The 22,216-nt window shown below is 38.2% G+C and overlaps 1 protein-coding gene across 3 annotated transcripts in view; it reads right to left on the reverse strand.

Moving 5' to 3' along the window:
- The window catches only part of kmr (pleckstrin homology domain-containing family A member kramer), a 666,551-nt gene that overhangs the window by 101,153 nt on the left and 543,182 nt on the right, over nucleotides 1-22,216 (reverse strand). For all 3 annotated transcript variants that reach the window (XM_090386565.1, XM_090386564.1, XM_090386566.1), the window contains exons 21-23: nucleotides 20,640-20,816; nucleotides 15,163-15,254; nucleotides 9,173-9,328 (exon numbers count right to left, since the gene is read on the reverse strand). In XM_090386565.1, coding sequence (XP_090242691.1) covers nucleotides 9,173-9,328; nucleotides 15,163-15,254; nucleotides 20,640-20,816 — 425 coding nt within the window. The remainder of the gene's footprint in view (nucleotides 1-9,172; nucleotides 9,329-15,162; nucleotides 15,255-20,639; nucleotides 20,817-22,216) is intronic.

Consider the following 22,216-nt stretch of genomic DNA (forward strand, 5'->3'; position numbering starts at 1 on the left):
TTGTCTTCCCAGGCTTTGAAACATTCTTTAAAATCATGTTTTTTTTAGCACATGGCCCCTTTGGTGTTTTCTTTGATGTCATTCACTTTAGCGAAACAATGACCCCCAAGCCCCATTTTCGTTTAGGGAACAGGCAGAAGTCAGATGGTGCAAGGTTGAGGAAGTAGGGAGGATGCGTCATGACTGATTTTTTTGCAGCTAAGAACTGCTAAATTGCCAATGCCATGTGACTGAGCACACTGTCATGGTGCAGGATCCAGCCATCCTTCCATTTCTGAGATTGTCTTCACCTCACATTCTCATGCAAATCTGTCAAAACCTCAACACAGTAAGCAACAGTAGTACTTCTTCCTCGGTCACAAATTCATGGTGCAGCACTGCACTCATCGTTGGGAAAAATAAATCAGCATGACTTTGACGTTGGATTTTGTTGCACAAGACTTCTTTGGCCGTGGCAAGATTTTTGTGTGCCATTTGGATGATTCCACATTGGTGTTGGGGCTGTAGGCAAAAATCCAGCTCTCATCCCAAGTGACCACTTTTCTTAGGCAGCTCAGATTCTGCAGAGCTTTTGAACAAAGCACCTGTGATGGTACACAGGTGCTTTGTTTGAACAAAGCACCTCAGAAGCACTTGCAGTTCAACTGATTGTCTGACAGCAAGTGTGTAGCAAACTTTGCACAAATGCAACACATCCTTAAATCTTGCATCAGGATTGTGTGTATTGAGCCTACAGACAGTCCAACTTCATGAGCAATCTCAATAACAGTCATTCACCTATCATTTCTCATGAGTTCCTTCAAGTTCGTGACATTTTCATTGTTTAGTCATGTCAAAAGGCACCCACTGTGAGGTTCATCTTCCAGTGTTTCCTGTCCATTTTTAAACTGATTAATTCCAGCGATTAATTTTATTTTGAAGATGAGTCTTCTTTCGTGCATTAAGGCTGGTTAAATTCAGTGCTTTGGCCATTGGTGTTGTATGCTGCTGGAGTGGGAGAGGACACATCCAGGTCACCCACTTCAGGAGCCAGTATTCTGTGATGTTTAATGGTTTGATTGTGCAGCCGAGCCTCACAACTCTACTCCATGTAGTACACCTTAAAAAATCCTGATATACATTTTTATCAGATTTGTGTTCGAATATGTAGCAACTGCTGCTTGGCAACCCACCGTTTCCTGTTGCATTTGGCACAGAGTTCTTCTATATTATGATGGAATCTTTATCTTCAGTCAAAGATCACGCTCAGACCACTCTCTCTGCTTTTCAACACAGAGGATCAGGACTCTGTCAATCACAGGCTGAATTATGATTGGTGTGGATTTATGTGAGAATACTATGATTTTTCAGGGTTAACTTCCAGGTCAAATCTTGTGAGATACTGCTGTATTTCTGATAGTCTTTTTGATGATTACTGTAGCGTCTTTTGCTTCATCAATCAAATTTATTTTTGTTAAAAGCTTTAAATCATCTGCATGTGATATCCATATCTATTCTATTGTGTATTAGCAGGTTAATGATAGCTCTGTAAAAAGAATGCTAGAAAGGACTTCCCCTTGTGGAATGCCTGCTTGTATTTGTCTAGTATATGTTTGCTTTCCTATAGACTTTGGATGGTTCTACTCTGAAGAAGGGATGTCAGAGACTTCAATACTTGGAGTGTGATGTGATAATAATTTTGAAGAAGCTTAAGCAAGGCTGGGATGTTGGCACTATTGAACACAGCTTGTAGATCTATATATACGATTGCAATTTCTTCTTTCTCCTCAAACAATCCAAGGATGGCATTGGAGTCATAAGCAGATGCCTGAGTGGTCAGGAGCACGAGTGCAATAGCACACACTCTTTGAGTAGACCGGGGTCCAAGCCCCTGACTGCTAAATACGGTCTATCTGCCAATCCACACTAGACCAGCATGACAGATTATCACTGGTCAACACCAAAAAGGTTTCTGGCTTGAAAATAGCCAATTCTTCTTAATTTCAGCATGAGAAAAACAAATATAACATTTAAAACTCTTAGTTAGATCTCGGTTCCATGATATAGCCCCTCTTATGATTTAGAGGAATACTGGTGAATACTAGCGAATTTTGGAGTCTAGAGAATAGATCTGTGGAGACCTGAAGGTGACTGCAATACTGCTAGGCATGCAGTTAGGATACACAAAGTACTGCTGTTTCCTGTGTGAGTGGGACAGTCGGGATAGGTCCTCACACTACAAGAGAAAAGTCTGGCCTCTAAGGGAAAATCTGTGCCCCAGGGAAAAAATGTCCAGCACAATCCTCTGATTGATCAAAGCAAAATTCTTCTGCCCCCTTTACACATCAAATTGGGACTCGTGAAGAACATTCAGGAACCAATATGGCATGTCAGTGAACAGAAATGTCAACTAGTTCATATGTACATATTACAGTACGTATTAATTATTCCGATTATCATGTATAATCTTCCAATTTTCAAGTATCATTTAATTTTTTAATTGGTAAGGTAATAAAGGGTAAATTTGTGCTTAATATAGCCTGTGGATAATATTCCTCCTATTTTTGCTAATTAGAATCGCTGTTTAATAGAATTAAAATTCAATTCACAAACGTGATCACAATGACTGCCGCTTACTGCACATTGTATAGTGAATGGTACTTTACTATGGTGACTCCATCGTAACGTGGTTTGATTGTACAGTGAACCAATTCTAAAGGGGGGGGGGGTACATTGTATTTTTAACTATTTACATGAAACTTCTGATAATTGGGGCAGCCGCTTAATCGGTCCAAAATGCACTAGTCTGGATGTGTCCCAAATAACCAGAATGGACTGTATATATATTTTTTTCCCCCCATTTCTGTGTATCATTTACCTTGCAAGTGATGTTATGAGTGATGTTCATTTTTTTTTTTTTCAGGTTTATGGACAAAAATTATGTAAAAAGCCAGGATGCTATGTAAATGTGAGGTGATGTGACATTTTCCACTCAGAAATGCCAATTGACTCCACTTGTGAAGACAGCCTACGGCCATTATTTTGGCTGTAGGTAGGGGATGAAGACAAATCCTGGGCACCTCATATTTGCTGCAACACATGTGCTGTAAATCTCCGTGGATGGTTGAATAACATTCAATGCCTTTTGCCATCCAAATGATTTGGGGGAGCCTTCAAATCATGTAAATGACTTATTTCTGCATGGTGTCTCCTCTTCAGCATGGCATGTCAAAAAATAAAGGAAGTGGACTGTGGAATACCCCAACATCCCGTCAGCTATCCGACCAGTGGCACATGGGGATGGTCTGCTTGTACCTCACCATCCAGAAGAGTACATTTTGGAGTCTGATGAAGATAGGGACAGTGTGAGGAACGATGGTCAACCTGGGCCTTCAACATCACAGGATCTTGATTTTGTGCCAGAACCTGAGGTGGTTCTCACTCGGAACCACTCAAGGTGAACTAAGTGATCTAATTCAAGACCTAGATCTATCGAAAGATAAAGCAGAGCTTCTGGGATCAAGACTCCAACAGTGGAATCTTCTGCAACCAAATGTCAAGGTGTCCATGTACAGGAGCAGGCAGAATGCCTGCTCCTGTACATGGACTCTATATTTTAAAAGTGAAAACAGCCTTGTTGCCTGCTGGGATGTCAATGGTTTGATGACAGTTTTTGAATGTGGAGCACAACCCACAGGACTGGAGGCTATTCATAGACTCGTCAAAGCTAAGTTTAAAAGCTGTTTTGCTCCACTTCCTTCAATTCCTCTAGGCCATGCTGTCCACACGAAGGAGACATATGAGAATATGAAATTAATTCTGGAAGCAATGAAGTACAAAGACCACCATTGGCAGATCTGTGGAGACCTGAAGGTGACTGCAATACTGCTAGGCATGCAGTTGGGATACACAAAGTACTGCTGTTTCCTGTGTGAGTGGGACAGTCGGGATAGGTCCTCACACTACAAGAGAAAAGTCTGGCCTCTAAGGGAAAAAATGTCCAGCACAATCCTCTGATTGATCAAAGCAAAATTCTTCTGCCCCCTTTACACATCAAATTGGGACTCGTGAAGAACTTTGTTAAGGAGATGAACCAGGATGGAGAAGCTTTCAATTACCTGAGAGGACAATTTCTACTGTTGAGTGATTCTAAGGAAGGAATCTTTCTTGGTCCACAAATTCGTGAACTTTTAAAAATGAAAACTTTGAGTGAGTGTTCCAGGGTAATGAGAATGCAGCTTGGGAAGCCTTTAAAAATGTTTTGCATGTCTTCCTGGGAAACCGGAGAGCTGGAAACTATGTTGAAACTGTGAACAACCTTCTAGAAAAGTATCCTCAATTAGGCTGCAACATATCACTGAAAATCCACTTTCTTAACTCTCATCTGGACTTCTTCCCTGATAACCGTGCTGCAGTGAGCGACGAGCACGGTGAGCGATTCCATAAGACATTTCAGCAATGGAAAGAAGATACCAGTGTAGGTAAAATGCTTCTATGCTTGCTGACTACTGTTGGGCAGTAACAAGAGATGCCCCGGAAGTGGAATACAAGTGACAAGCGAAAAGAAGGTGCTGTCGTGAATAGGCCACATTTTGAGAAAGTACTTTCGGTTCCTGTGCAGTTTCCTTGTGTTCTTGTTTTTTTACATTTTAATTAAAAACAACTGTGATTTATGTTGTATCAGGAAAATGTAAATATGAGATTGTTTTAATATTACTTTTCACCCCGACTACTATTGAAATTACTATATTCTTAGACAATAGCGAAAGTACCGTATCTCAAAAACTAAAGCTAATAAAAAATTTCTGAAGTCATATTCGTTTTTCTCAACCCAAAATTAGTAAAGTTTGTTTATTTTAAGAAAGGAAACAAATTCAAAGAATTTTTTTTTTGAACAGTGTTATGGTCCATTTCCCACAACATGAATTGTTGGGGAGGCTTCCATTCTGCAGTGGATTGATAATGGCTGCTGCTCACCTTACCTTTAACTGTTGATCTATTGTGCAAAGCATAATGAATTTGCTGAGGCATGTGAGGAAGAATGTGTGTGTGATAAGTGTTTTCAGTACTGTTTTCTCAAGCAACTTCAGTAAACGTGACGAGTGAGAGATGGGTCTTGGCTTCAGTTGGCTGGGAAACTTTTGGGAGTGGCCTAACAGAATGCATATTCCATGTTGGAGGGAAAAATTCTCCTTTTAAAATGGTATTAAAAATTATTAAGAGAGAGGATCAATTAGATATGGGCTCAAACATTTGATGATAAACTGTGGTACTTTGTTGATCCCCCACAGTACCAGTTGCAGGCAACTGAATAATCGCATATAAAAGGTCATGTCTTATTATTACAGTGGTTGCAAGTGCATCTCTGGGCATATCATTCATCAAAACTGGGAATATCACTGGACTCATGGTGACTTTGCTGAAATCGTGCAATAAATTCCATCCAGACTTCAGCATCAAACTGTGAGGGGAGTTCACAGTATTTCTGTGAGTATGATGTGCCACCCTTACGAAATGTGATGTGATTTCAACGTGACGTTATATGGCTTGAGACTTGAGGCGATTGAAGCTTGTTCGTCCTTTGGTGTATGCAATTTGGACTGGGATTAGTCCTGTCATTTTCCATTGTTTGCAGAGTTCTTGTTCACACGTAAAGCTGTTGCTCAGCTTTGAGGTCCACCATCCTCTCGTGCATTCAGAGATCCTTATTTTCTTTGAGGCTGCATAATTAGAAATTGTGACAAGCCAGCAAGTTGATTATCACATTTCTCAAGTGGATTCCAAGGAATTGCAGTGGATGCTTCTAGACATTTACTAATGTTTATTAGGTTCGGGCTCGTTATTACCCGAATGTGGACCCGAGTAGAGACGCTATAGTTGGAGTTTGAAAATATAAGTTAATTAAAATTGGCATATGATCAGATTGAAAGGCTGTTTCTGCTGTTGAATCAAGTTCACAGTTGCTTGATGAAAGCACAAGATCAAAATGGATGTCAACCCTGGTCAGGAGATTATTAATTAGATGGATTCCTAATGGGCGAAGGTTATTTAGCATTCTGGCCTTAAGATGCACAAGTTGAAGGGAAAAGTTGAAATCTCCACAGATAACATGCCTTGTCCCATGACGAAGCCCATGAATGAGTCAATTAGTTATCTCAACAATGGTTTCAGCCTGGGGGTGGGGTATATAACTGCAACAACAATGCGAGCAGGTCTAAATTGGCATGAATGGCTTTTGTAATTCTTAGTAACAAGCACGTGTGGTATTTTATAGAAGAGTCCCACTCCACCTCCCCTTTTTACCTGTTGGGAGCAAAGAATCGTGTTATAGCCAGCCACCACTGCATATGGAAAATCCTCTTCATTTCAGTCAAGCCAGGTTTCTCTTATGCAAAGCACATCAGACAGTAAAAGCTCTTTTACAGTGTCAAGCTTATTAAGGATGCTATGGGCATTCTGATAGATTATAGACAGGTTATTATGTTTGGGGATTTTCCTTAGTACCTTCTACCTCTGTGGTCTATTTCTATCTATTCTGGAGATGACTCTTTGAGATATCCTAACAGGAACTGTTGTGTATTGGCTTCAATATACGATTTTGGTACTGAGTCAGTTAGTACAATTGCCTGGACCCTGAATGTGACCTTGGCATATTTGGTTGTGCAGCTGAAGTCTAGGGGTCAGGGAGGATTGAAAATCGGGCCTGATGGAGAGCCCTTGAGGCCAAGTGGATGGGTGACACAAGATTTAGTATTAGTATTGAGTTATGTTGCAATCTAATCTGAAAGATGAATAGGAAGGCCATTTTGTGGGTAGTTGGTATACATCAACGGATATGTTCAGATTATCTTTTATGCCATGTGCACAGAAAGGACAGGAGGATGGGTAGAGGAAAATTATGCTCCAGTTAAGATTAATACAGAAGCACAGGCAGTGCACTTGGCTGACCTGGGCAGCCAGTGTAATACTGAGTGAGTTTGGCATGACAAGCTCTGGGAAAATAAAAATAAGAGTAGAAGTTGTTGTTGTTATTTGGTTTTTAGGAGCATTAGCAACTAAGGCCATATTGCTCCGGGAATATGCGGTGGTCATTCCCTGACCTTTCCGCATCCTCAGTATTTGGTGGTGATGGGCTCAAACCCCGGTCTAATCAAGAAGTGTGTGTGTTACGCACTGCTGCTCCTTCCCACCTGGCCACGGAGGCGCCTAAGAGTAGAAGTAAGTTACAGAAAAACAAAGTGAGCTAGTAAATCATAATGTCTTATAACAGGGGATGTTAACTTTCCAAAAATTGTGGTTAGCAGAACCTTTCTGGATTTATTGGATGACTGTTTTCTAAGCCTGCCAGTATCCAGGCAACAGTCTTAATCTGATTATCAGCAGTCTCTTTCATGCATTAATAATCTCCAGAAAAAGGAACCATTAGGTGGCAGCAATCATAGTGGGTGGATTTTATTATTATTATTATTATTAGCCATATGGTGCAAGGAAGCCTGAGGCTTATGCTGCACCAGGCAAAAAAAAAAAAAAAAAATTTCCCTATTACCCTGAGAGAGAGAGAGAGAGAGAGAGAGAGAGAGAGAGAGAGAGAGAGAGAGAGAGAGAGAGAGTAGAAAGGAATCACCAAGAAAGAGAAGAATGACAATATCCAGCTCAGGACCCTGGGTGTGCCAAGCCCATACTCACCAGATGTGAGCCCCTGGGGGTATGCAGGATTTATATAAAGATATAATTTCTTTCAGGAGTATCTGACAAACATTAGATATAACTACTGTAAAATTAAAGGAAGGGGTTTTGCTTCAATAAAGTTGAATAAAATGGTCTTGTATTTTTAAATTCTTTTCAATCCGACCAAATGATGATTTTACTAACTGCAAATTCTAAGTGGGAAGCATTCAGGGAAGTAATCATAGAACCTACTCACCCAGTGCAAGCCCCCACATCAAGGACCATTATCCACAGTTCTGTAAATTGCATAATTTGCCTAAGTTGTTAATACCTTTTAAACTGTATAGCAGCATCATTGGAAAAGGCAAATCCACTGTACATTTAAAAATCTGAGACACCACTGGGGCAGCTGTTTTGAGGCTTACTAGCTCCACATAGGCTGATGTGGTCTCTATTAGCAAATTTATGCAGAACTGTGAGTAACATTTTGTCTAAGTCCACAGCCAACCAGTACAACCAACTAAACCCATGGCTTAGTGCTATGAAGGGTTTGTAAAGGTAGGGTACCTGTGTGTACCTAGGAACCTTACAATAAAGATCATATTCATATGGAAGTAAAACTTCCATTTAAAAACATAACTGTAATGTGTATCTTTAACCTTTATAAGTGGGCTGCATGCTTAACGAATTGCTTGGAGAGCATCTCAGATTTTTAAACATGTAAAAGATTTATCTTTTCTGGTGATGTTCTGCAATTTAAAAACTTCAATTTAGCAACTTAAGCAGAGATGTAGATTTTTTTACAAGTGAAACTTAAGTCCAAGCCATAAGGTCAAGTACTCATTACTTGCTGTTCAGTGAAAGGCCAAGTTTCAGAAAAGTCTCTCAGCAATCAAAATTAAATGCAGATAAAGCATATAAATTTTATTTGACATTTTGTACAGTCTTGCAAAGTGTAACAAGAAATGTCTATCTTGACATGTGTGAGAAACATGGTTAATGCTTCAGTTGAGGATGAGTTTGCTGCTTTTGTTCTTCAACAAGATCACAACATTTCCACGTTTGTAATAACTAGTTCTTAAATACAAAGCTGCAAGGATAATTTGGTAACCACATGTCCAAAACCATGGCCCCCACCACTCCTCTCCAGGCATTTGATCTGATACAAACAGACCTTTTTATGGGACCTTTTTAAAGATAATGTGTACTTTCTTCTTTTTAATATTCAGATTCATCGAGCTGTAACATTGACTGACTGTGTTATCTTACTAAATGAATTTGAATATCATTTGAATTTTCCCAGAGTTACTAATAGGGTTCATGTTGAACATCAAAACAAACAAACAAAAAAAGTTTCATGTATCAATCCTTTCATTTATATTACTATTAATGTCTTTATATGGGATGTGCAATAGTTGTATAATAATCTAAACATATTACACTTCTGAGTTGAAGAATTATTATTTCTTCTTAAAATTGTGAACCTTAGTAACCAGTTCAATTCTTGGATCTGATATTTTCTTACCTTTGGCATGCTGTGTTCCAATAAAGCCTGAAATCCGGAAATAGTATAATGTCTTCTTTTAGATCTCCTTGTAGGACTCACATCCACAGTACTGTTATCCACTGTATCTACATTATTACTAGACTGTCCAAAGAGCTGTTCATGGGCAGTAGGTCCCTAAAATAAAATAAATATATTATAGAGTATATACACAACAAATACATCTATGTTCTTTAGCATTAGTAAAGGCATATGATGCAAGAAAGCAAGCTTATACAGCATCAGCTAAAAAAAAAAAAAAACCACCTCAGTTCACCCATCAACTAGCTCCAAATGTTTGTCTAGTGCTGCCTTGAATCTATTTAACATGACAGATGAAAGTTTGTTCAGGAAATCATCCACTGGCTAAAGGCAAACTTCCATACATCTATCCTACAACCGTCTTTCCTCAATTTGATTTTATGCCCTCTTAGGCGATTATTCTGAGCAAGAGGAAGAATCACATCAGCACTGAGATTGCTCAAACCATTCAAGGCCTTATACACCTCAATCAGATCACCTAGCAGGTGCCTAGTCTCCAGGTACTGTAATTTGCAAAACTCAAGCCTTTCTTCATAAGCAACCCTTTGATCCATTCAATTCTAATCTTGTTGCCCTTCTCTGTACTCTTTTCAGCAGCTCGACATCCTTCTTAAAATTAGGCCTCCAGACCTGTATACAGTACTCAAGGTATGGCCTGATGATTGCCTTATACAAGGGGATAATCACCTCCTTATCCCTGATAAAAAAAAAAAAAAATTACTTTATATCATTGACAAGACACCACCATGAGCTAGTCTAACAGACCGATGGCACTGCTCACATAACTTCATATCTGACTGCATAATTACCCAAAGGTCCATTTCATTCTCTACCACTGTCAGTGTAGTACTTTACATTTGTCACCTCTCAGCCCATCTGCTCAACTTTTCTAGATTGTGTTGCAGCAGCGTACTAACATTAGTGTCATTAACAACCCTGCCGAATTGCATATCATCTGCAAATTTAGCCATTAAGTCTGATATATCATCATCAATATCACTAATAAATACAGAAAAAAAACAATGGACCCAACTCTGAACTGTAGGGTACTCCACTAATAATATTAGTCCATTAAGAGCAGTGTCCATTGATTACCACTCTCTGTCTTCTCCCACACATATTTTGCCACCAACGCCACACTGCTAAAATTTGTGAAGCAGTCTTCCATGTGCAACAGCATCATCTAAGATCCGAAGATATGATATCAAAATTATCCTTTGCATCAAATTCCTTTGTGACAACATCATAGTATCCAATCAAACTGATCAGACAAGACTTCCCTTTAACAAACCTGCTGTGTCCAAGCTATAACTGAAGTCTTGTCTAGATGATCCAGCAGTGCTTCTGTGAATTGGGGTCACATTTGCACATCTCCAGCCCATGGTTTCCTCCTCTGAGGCCAAGGAAACTCTCAAAATTATGGCTAAGGGTTTAACTAGATAGATCCCATCCACCCCAGGTGCCTTTCTTATGTTTATCTTCACCAATTTCTCCTCCATCCACTTTTCTCTCAGTTATTACAAAATTATCTAGCTTACTGCCAGAGTTTAATTCACCTCCGGCATTCCCCTAACTGAATAACTCCTCATGTCTGAATGTAGATGCAAAATACTCATTTAGTTTGTTAGCTACCTGAGCAGAATCATCAACAGTTGAACCATCGATATCAAGTGGACCAATCTAATTCATCCCCTTCTAGAAGTAAAGAACTCTTTGCTGTTTTTCTTTGCATCTTTTGCTAAAGATTTCTCGTAATCTGCCTTTGCCTGCCTAACCCCCTTTGTGACTTGGTTACAGACCAGATTATATCTATCATAGGCTTCCGTGTCAACTGTTAATTTATATGTACCGATGCATTTTTAATTTCTGCCACATGTCTCAATAGTTCATCTGGCATCCATTTAGGTCTAAACCTTGCACAATATTTCTTAGTTGGTATGTAAAGCCTAGTAGCTTCCAAGATTAATTCTTTGAATGCTTCCCATGTTGAATTTGCTGTTGGTAACATCGTCAGTTGGTACGTATAAAATTTAAATACTTATCTCAGACCATGGTAGTCACCTTTACGAAAGCAAAAACCCTTCCCTTTACCTCCGATGGTAGTTACCTATTTGAGTAAATTCCATTTCAGCACATTGTGATCACTGCCACCTAGTGGTTCCTTTATCTGCAGTTTCTTAATGCATGATGAATCCCTACTGATAATCAGATGAAAAGTATTACTCCTTCTAGTTGCCTCCCGAACATGTTGCTGTAGAAAACAATCATCCAATAAATCCACAAAAGCCTTGCCAGTGTGTGAGTGACCAACCCACAAATTCCAGTCAATATCTGAGAAATTAAAATCCTCAATCATAAGACATTCTGATTTACTGTCCCACTCTATTTCTCTGCACAACTGCTCATTATACTCATCAGATTCATTAGGCCTATAACACACACACCTACTCTCATTTTTCCTTTCCTAGTGCTTATGTCACACCAAACAGACTCAACATTGCATTGTCCACCCACATAAATTGGATGCACTTCCTTATATTTTATGTGTTTCTTAACTAACAGCATAATCCCTCCTCCCTTCCTGTCCTGTCTGTCCTTTCTGTACACATTGTTCTCCTCAAATTCCAGTTCTGCACTGCTTATGTCTGTGTGACACCATATCTCTGATATCCCAACAATATCTGCCTTTGATGTCTTGACTAGCACTTCATGCTCATCGAATTTATTAACCATACTCCTAGAATTGGTGTAGATGCAAGTATACATGCAGCTGTTTCTACTCTTAGTTACCCTAACACAGCCCATGTATTTACTTGTTCCACTATGACTCCCAGCAGTCCTGGAAATTCCCATTGCCTTGCTTTCCAGGCTGCTGCTCAATTGCATTTCAATAGAAGCAGTGCAAGGATCACTTTCACCTCTGCCAGTAGCTACTGTTAATCTATTTGTCCGTGTATCCCCCTAAGCTAGCAGTTTTCAGACCCACCTAACACTGCCTCGATAGCATCATCAAATATTCTTGCACCCTTTCTATTTAAGTGTATCCTATCCCTGTAGGAGCAGTCTCTCCTGTTAACAAGCACAGACAAGGCTGAGAAAAATTCTACCCCTCGAGCCTTGCACAATCTCTCCAGGGCTGAATTGATCGACAAGGATCTCATCATACTCCCTCCTATCGTGTCTGGGCATAATTTAATTGCAGACACTTTCAAATTCAACCCTAACTCACGGCTTTTTTTCAGCATTGTCTTGTACTTGTTAAGTAATTCTGTCAGTCTCCTACTCTTAATATCATTAGTGCCAACATGTACAACAATATCGCCTTTTGTGCCCGTAACGGATGATATCTGCCCTACAACGTCATCAACCTTTGCCCCTGGCAGACATACCCCGGTCCTGTTCCATCTATCCTTTTTTGCCCAATATGTTCCCCGTTTCCCTGGCAATAGTCACCTACAACAACAACTAGTTCCTTTGGGAGCAGCGCATTCTGCCTTGGGGGTTGCCTCTGTATTGCGTGATGTTCAAGTGCAAGCTCTGGCATTGATGTGGGCAGCTGAGAGCTTGATGGGCCCCTCAATTTAAATCCTTCGTGGGCATCCACCATATCCTTCAAGCTCTCATATAAGCCCATAACAATGCTGAGTTGGCGCCTGATTTCCTCGCACTCCTTATATCGCGGGTGCACACACAAAGACATTCCCCTTGGCAAAATCATGTCCTGTTCCTGATTGCTCCACAAACATCAAACAAGCAGTGCATTTCAATAGACTGTGATTCAGAGGACAACTTCTCCCCTCAGTTCTCCCCTGAGCCACAGCACTTCCACCAGTTTCAGCTTTATGCTTTGCTGCTCTGGTCTGAGTCATGATTTCTATTCAAGTTCAATAAAATTCCAATACAAAATATAACCCTAAACCTATATACCAATGCAGTTATAACACTATACAGGGTGTCTCAAAAATATTGGTACAAACGTTTAGGGGAGGTAGGTAACATCTAAAGGAATGTGAATCGCATAGGAACCCATAACTGGAAATGTCACGGGAAAGTAATAGCAGAGGCACAAGAAGCAGAAATGACACAAGACAGTAATTAGTGGCAAAGATTTATTTGACATAATATTAACAATGAAGTACGAGATGGATGCATTTTATGATGTTACAACAGATGCTTGAAGGTTCCACCATGAGATGCGATGCATGCGTGACACCGATGCAGCATGGATTGGTGGACACAGTTGAACACACCTGGAGTTTCTTTGACAGCAGCAGCAGCGCAGACAAGTCTCGCCATGAGCTCCATTTCCATCTCCACAGGCAATTCATACACGATAGATTTGAGGGCTCCCCACAGAAAGAAATCAAGGCTCGATAAATTAGGTGAGTGTCGGGGCCAGGCAACGGGTCCACCATGGCCAATCCATCGACGCCCAAAACGGCTGTTCAAATGGTCACAAACACATCTTCCATAATGGGCAGGCGCCCCGTCATGTTGAAACCAAATGTTGCGTCTCATATTTGCTGGAACATCGTCAAGTAACCCTGGTAGAACTTGTTCAAGAAAGATCTGATATTTAGTGGAGTTCATGCGGGATGGTAACAGGTATGGGCTGACTAAGCAGTCACCGACCATACCTGCCCACACATTTATTGCGAAGCGATGTTGTTACGCATGGGGGCGCACACCATGTGGGTTGTCGTGAGGCCACACATAAGCATTGTGCTGATTGAATAGGCCTTCCAGAGTGAAATAAGCCTCATCAGTGAACAAAACATAGGCTGGAAAATTCAAGTCTTGAACACTTTCTTGGAGAAACCACTGCGCAAAAGCCACACGTGCAGGATGATCTTGGGGGAGCTGTAATTGAACCTTTTGGAGATGAAAGGGGTATAAGGAAACTTATATGTATTAATTTATGATGTTACGTTTGTAATAACTAGGTTGCTATATTTATTTAGTTAAAAAAGTACAATTCAATTGACAAAGAAATTTAATAAGATTAATAAATTTTACTGATTAATTGATACTACTATACTCGCTATCTAGTTTTCCGTTAAACCTTACGCTAGCACACGTCATATCGTATAACAATGGCGGCAATCTACGAATGGTTAATCTATGGACACGAGGTATTATTTACTTTCCAAATCGCACTATCTAAATTCAAAATAAACCAGAGCTTGACTAGGTCTATAAGCTACTTATAGAAAATAATTTAATCTAACAATTAAGTCAATAAAACGGCTAAGTATAATTAAAACCTTTCGTTTGCGGGAGCTGCAAAACCTGTCCACACGTGGATTTGATACATTACCAATACTAAATAATAACCTACAAAATCTCTATCTAAATTCAATTTAAACTAAAGTACTGTTACTAGGAATATAAAGCAACTCTAAAAAATAAATTAATATGCCAATTTAAGTCAATAAAAAAGCAAAAACTTCTCTATTTGCTGGAGCCATAAAAACTTTGCCTGTACTCTCGCACCCACTCAGGGTCCTCCATATCTTTCTCTCAGGGTCCACCATATCTTTATAATTAACATATAATCAAAATTTGTATTCTACTTTCATTCACCATTATAATTCCATCTTAAATACATACATGCATGGAACAAATGTGCTTTTGATTCATTGCATGTCACTGAAAATTTTGTTTCTGTTACAACACAGATTTGTTTTCATATTCATGTTTAGCCATGAATGTAACTTAGTTCCTGTTTATACTTTTATTTTATCCTAAAATTCATAAAATAAACAATCTTCCCAATCATGTCCTCACAAGTGGCCTTCTTGTTGGGGGGCATGATTTCACTCATGGGTATATCTATATCAGTGGTGTAACAAGCTGTGTTATTTCGGACATTTACCGTTTGTAATACTTCAACTGACCAAACTGAAATATAAAAATTGCATTGCTCTTACCTGTCTCTGCAATATTTGAGAAGAATGATACAGAGAAACTGGACGAGAACAGCCATACGGTAAAGACAATGTTCTTTTAAGTTCTGATGTCTCTAAAATAAACAAAATAAAAAAAAAACCACATGTACACACATGCACATACAATGTGTCTGGGTACCTATACATACTCAAAGTGTATGTGAGTGTGTAAATGAGCACACATACAATTGTTAGTATTTGATATTATATTCCTGGAGGTGTCCCAACTGCATGCAGCTCACGAAGTAATATTAAAATATAAGAGAAATAGTGATACACAACCAAACAATCTTTGAGTTTGAGTAGTTCAGTATATTCAACCAAATTCCTCAAAATCACCTATAGCTTTTGACCTCACCTCTCTAATTAATGGAAAAAATTTTTTTCAAGTTTCCGAAAGAAAAATTTCTGCAGAGAGCTGCATGATAAGAGAGAGGAAAAAAATACTTTGTTTAAATAAAATATAACACATAATTCCTTGCAAATACAGTGGAAACTATATAAACTAAGTAAAATTTCTGTATTTCTGAATATTTTTATTCAGAAAATAGAAATCATTAATGTGAAAATTTCAAAAACATAAGCTAGATTAAAGAAGGTTATTCCATTCGTACATTTAAGCATATCTGTAAACAAAAACAAGGCCATGTAAATATATAGTGGCGCTAGTTATTAAGACTACCATTTATTATATGCTCATCATTAATTTTAAAGAATAGTATTTTTATCTTTTTATTCTAGCTCATTTGTACATAAAGCAGCTTCAGGTCAATTAAATTGTGTTCTACTGTTCTTTTTTTTTTTTTTATATTTGAATATGCAAAGACCTCTTTAATTACTAATTTTGGTCATACATTACATTAGATATGCTGTGGCAAGATCAGCATATCTAATAATCATTCACTAGATTCTGCAAGTCTACTTGCTTTTAATTAGCATAAATATCCAGCCATAGTTTTGTAAATTTGCAGTTTACCACAAATTATGCTAGCTCTACTGAAACCAGACAGTGTATACTATCCAGCCTCTACATGCAAGTTACTGTCATATCTACATTAATTACCTTTCAGTCACTCAAGTCTAATAGGACAATGTGTTGCCACTTTAGTAACAACAGGCTTACCCACATTACACATAAAAGAGCCTACTGGCTTCAACACATTTATCAGGCACTAGCTAAGTTGTAGCTGCCCCATTTTGTGTTACCTTCTCATACTTTCTTATTCCACCAGTGTTTTTCCTTCTGCACGGAAATTTTCTCATAACAAGTTTTCTAAAAAAAAGGCAGTACAAATCTCCCCCTTCTAATTATCATCCTATAGCACTCACCTCTACTCATTCCAAAGTAATGGAGAAATCTATGAAATGCCAAATGTTACACTTTATCAAAACCTTCCAACTGATTACCAACTGTTGATGATCCTGCTCAAATAGCTGACAAACTGAATGAGTATTTTGCATCTACATTCACACATGAGGAATTCTGTAAGGATGGGGATGCCAGAAGTTTATTAAACTTTAACAGGGAGCTAAATGATTTTGTAATAACTGAGAGTAAAGTGGAGAGGAAATTGTTGAAAAACTAAAAAAGGCATCTAGGGTGGATAGGATCTATCCAGTTATATAAAGGAGGAATCAAAGGAAGTAAGCAAACTTTTAGCTATAATTATGACATCATCTGTGGACTCAGGGGAGGTCCCCGCGGACTGGAAATGTGCAAATGTATCCCCAATTCACAAAGGGTGATCAACAGGTGACATGAGTAATTACAGACCTGTTAGTTTAACTTCTGTTCTGGGGAAAATAATGGAGTCACTGGTTAATGAAGCACTGCAGGTTCATCTAAACAAGACTGCAGTAATAATTCAGACACACCATGCATTTGTTCAGGGAAGTCTTGTTGGACCAATTTCATTGGATACTATGATATGGTCACAAAGGAACTGGATGCAAAAAATAATTTTGATATCATATCTTGGATTTCAGAAAAGCTTTTGATACTGTTGAACATGGAAGACTACTACAAATTGTAGCAGTATGGTATTAAGGGCAAGTTACGACAATGGATAAAAGGATGGTTAAGTGGGAGAAGACAGAGAGTGGTAATCAATAGACACTGCTCTTTGTGGACTAATGTTATTATTGGATTCCCCTAGGGTTTGGTGTTGGGCACATTGTTGTTTTGTATATTTATCAATGATATTGATGAAGGTATATCAGGCTTAATGTCCAAGTTTGAAGATGATAAAAGGCTGTTAATGACAGTATGCTATTGCAACAGGATCTAGAAGAAGAGTTAGGCAGATTGGTTGCGAAGTGGCAACTGAAGTTTAACACTGACAAATGTAAAGTACTGCATATTGGTAACGGTATCCTCAGAGAAATGTACCAACTGTGTGGTACTACACTCAGGGTGGTAGAGTAATTGTGCAGTCAGATAGAAAGTATTCAGAGCAGTTCATGGGGTGTTGTCATCTGTCCCATTCTGTTAACACAAATTAACAGAACTAACTTCTTTTAGACAGCTATTTAGTCTCCTTTCTTTTAGACAGCTATAGTATATACAGGAATTTTCCTAGTACAGAGAAGGGCAACAAGATTGTGAGGGGAATGAAGGGGTCCTCTTACCAAGAAAGGCTAAGTTCTGCAAATTGCAGTGTCTGGAGACTGCAATTTCAGACTGAAGTAAAACCAATTTGTCATGATTTTGCAACACAGAAATGACGATTTTGGAACACGAAAATGAAGTGCTGCAAAATCATATCAGAATAGTGTATTCCAAGGGGATGAAAGTGGTGTCAACAACGGAAATGATGTCATTTCCAGTTTGGCGATTTGATCAACAAACCAAATATCACGATTTTGCGACAAATCAGGAATTGAGGTTAGAACTGTCTTTAGGAAGGCCAAATAGTTTTTGATACAGCTGTTAATGTATTCTTCGGATTGAGCTTACTTGCAGGTCAGAGTCTCTCGTTCTCAATCTCATTACCTTTATTGCTATGTAAAGAAGATGATATGGAGTAATGCCACATCGGCCAGATTGTCTGAGCTTGCTTGTTGCCATCATGAATGGAGCCACATGTAAATTCTCTCTGAACGTTCTGAATTGTCCAAGATAAATGCTGGGAAAGGACAGTTCCTCTGCATGCTCGTCAAACAGTAAGTTTTGTGGTACGTAAGTTTTTTCTTGGGGCGATTCTAAAATATTTATTATCACTCCACAATGTTTGCTGTTGGGCGATGAGACTTTCTTTGATAGGAAATGCTTTTCTTATGTCGTCTTTAGACAAATTAATTTCCATGTGACTGTCATCAAAGAATGACTGATCTATCATGATTTGATACAATCGATAGAGAGACATATCGACCAAATATTGAAACACACTTTAACCACGTGTTTTCTTACTAACCCGATCCAATTGCTGAACTTGTGTATTTTCTTGCTTATCTTATGCATAAATAAGGCACCTGAGACATGCATATGGACAACACGGCATTCTGGACCAAGTGATCAATGTGCCTGTTTAGTCAATCTCCCTTGGCAAGCGATAGACCATAATGTTGACTAAAACAGGCACGTTGATCACTTGGCCCAGAATGCCATATTGTCTATATGCATGTTTTAGGGGCTTTATTTGCATGAATGATAAGTGAAGGGAAATAAGCTTCTCTGTCACTAAATCCAACTTCAGTAAATGCAATGGAATTTCTGGGTAGACAAAGCCATTCAAACCTAGAGAGTGCTGGAATGGTGTCTTTCAAAGTGAATTTGTTTTCAAAGCAGATGATCCAGATGTAGCATACAGAACAGAAATCATTTTTCATTACTCTTTCAAACTCTTGATGCACGTTCTTATGTAAATAGTAGTCGGTGTAACAAAAAGGAGCTTGATCATTTTAACTCATCTGCTCCGTAATTGGAGAAATGTTCCGTTCTATTACATCAAATGCAAAGCATTGTTGATACTCTCGACAATACTCTGCATTTGACTTCGGCAATGTTGAACACAAAGGCTATAGCAGTGTGGCATTCAGTCCCTTTCACTGCTCAAAATATGTGAAAACACCTATGGTGGCAATAACAATGGAATATAACGAAAATGCAGATAGCAATGATACAAATACTTGTATTGTTGCAATCATACTATTCAACAAATGGCTACAATCAAATGAGTAATTAGGCTATTGGCATGGATTTCATTAACCTCTTCCAAAGGTTGATTCGGTAAGTAAATAGTGGACGTGTGCATAAAACATTACATCATTCATACTAAATATTTTGGACTTAAGCATGACACTAATGTTACTAATATTGATTCAGTAGAGTAAGTAGTGGTCTTGAGCAAAAAAGGTTACATTGTCCATAACTTCGGTTCTAGCTGTTTGATTTTAAAACAATTCTGATCTGTTTTCATCAAAGATGTTTTCATATAAAACATCTTTTGTCGTACAGGGTACGCACCACATGTGGTTTTTTCCTCCCCCCAGTTAAATGGCAATGTGAACACCCATAATCATGGAGCGCAGGGATCGTGATATCTGGGTTATCAACAAAGTGCCTCTCCATTGCCCATGTGTTGCTTTGGTTTTGGTTTACAGATAATTTTATAACTGGACCATTTTTCTTTGAGAAGATTCAAGCTCATGGTCCAGAGATGGGTACCATGACAGACAACCATTGCTGCAATCATCTGTGTTATTGTGTGATTCCTACTCTTCAGGAGAGAGGATATTTGTAAACAATTATTTTTATGTAAGATTAAAGTCCTCTGCACATTTGGTTTGCCATCTGCTCTATAACACATTTGATGTTCACATCATTTCCTATAATTTTAGGAATGTCCGATCACCTCTATCTCCACATCTTTTGATTTGATAGCGATATTTCAAGGACAGAGCGGATCTTGAAAAGACTAATAAGTGATAACCACTGTGAAAATCCAAAACTGCTAAAATCTGTTTATTGAAATCCTGATTGAACCCATATTTTAATTCATTTGTATATCTCAGTGCGACTCATCTGCCTGCTGATTTGCATGCTCTTCTGGTCATTCCTTCTGGGCTGCAATCTCAATGTCACAGCGTGTATTAGCAAAATGATGCAAGGAGGCAAGCTTATAGCTTAATCAAAATTTTTTTTACCCATTTCATGTGCCCATCTCCTTCCAATTTACCAAATTCCTACCTACAAAACACTAGGTGGAATATGACAGTGTATACATTCTTTACTTTATAATTTATAGAAATAAAGAATAAAATAAAGAACAAATAAGAAACAGTTGTTATATGCACCTGTGTTCTTTGCTATACAAAACAAAGACCACATGACCACTCTTCCTCACTTTGTTATTTTTACTCATATATTAAACTGATGTTTACTGCAGATATAAAGGCAATGCTTTTAAGCAAATGAAAATGGAATTCACATTTTCCATGAGATTATTAAATATATTTACCTTCTTCATCTTCCTCATTACCATCCACAATGAATTCTGGCTCTTCCACTACCCAAACCAAAGACTGATCATCATAAGTAACTTTTTTCTTGTCACGAACGCGATTACGTCTCTCTGATTCTCTTTTTACAATGCGAACTGTTTTAATTTCACTAGGTTTCTCTCTTGGAAGAATCCCTAAAAGATTAAAAAAAAAAAAAAAAAGAAAAAGAAAAAAAAAAACTGTCAGATATACATAAATGAATAAAAGAGGTAACATCATGACATTAATTACTTCAGATTTGTGAAAACAGGCTGCGGGAAATCATACAGTTCTGCATTTGACTTCGGCAACGTTGAACTATAGCAGTGTGGCATTCAGTCCCTTTCGCCGATCAAAATATTTCAAACCAAACATGATTCAAGATTTTATGTACCATGCAAACTAATATTCTAATAATAATAGGCATAATGGAGCTATCTATAACAAGTACAGTCCTCTGAATTAAGAAACCAAAAATAGTGGTGTTGGCTTTGGTTTGACATTTAATGGCACATTGGCAATAAAGGACATAATGTATCAAGTTCAGTTTTAAGACATTATTAAAAAAAAGAGTGAGAATTAAATAATTAATGTAAAGTATGGTTACAGAATAAAATTATAGAATAAAAGATACTAAATATGAGATCAAACAGATATGTTGAATGAGGTGGTATATTAGAGAAAAATGTAGTCAACATAGATATCTTTAATGAGTTCACCCAAAAAATATCACTCACAATGTCAATCAAAATTATTTAAAATCTGCCTGAGTACAGAGCACATGCAGACGTTTAAAAACAAGTAAAAAAGAGCATAATGTTCATTAATACTATTAAACTTACTATAAACCAAGAGCAATCATGGGTCAATATGTTCTATGTATTAATCTAATTAAAATTCATGAGTTACCTCTATTTTCCTCCATACAATAGTTTCACTTCTAAACTCTTTGTTTACATACGATTCGAAATTTAACTTAAAATCAAATAAATTCATTCAATTCTCTAAGCTCATGAATAAGCTCATGGTACAGCTTTAAAACAGTGTTCACAGGCCGGCCGCTAGTTAGTACGCCGGACCGAACCTATTAGTAACTCTCTAGGAGGCTTCCGGAATAGCTAGTGTATAATCTTGCTACCTCTACTCTGCCAGAGTCCGAGTAGTGTGTATGTTTTTTTTTTTTTTTTTTTTTAATGAAAACCCCAAACACGAAAGGTATCGAAACCTATAGTACTTAGTACCGTGCATGGGTTGAAGGAGAAGTATGGGGGGAGGGGGATGCCGGAAACTTTCCTCTAGAGACTAAACATGGGTTTAACCACTTCAAGCCTCCAATAAGCAAAGTGGTGGTATTTCACCGGTTGATGAAAGTCATCTACCACCTATGTGGGGGACATTGTCGAGGCCATTATGTCATGGATCTGGGTATATTCTTACCATGTGTACGCCATATCCAAAAAATTTCATTACTTCATACAGCATGTCCCACCTACTTTTTCTTACCATTGAATACACCATGAATTGTCAAACTGATAGAGTAAGCTTATCTGCGAAA

Source organism: Mastigoproctus giganteus, chromosome 12, assembly GCF_048544385.1.
Source record: "Mastigoproctus giganteus isolate SK-2022 chromosome 12, ASM4854438v1, whole genome shotgun sequence".
In the NCBI taxonomy this organism is placed as follows: domain Eukaryota; kingdom Metazoa; phylum Arthropoda; class Arachnida; order Uropygi; family Thelyphonidae; genus Mastigoproctus; species Mastigoproctus giganteus.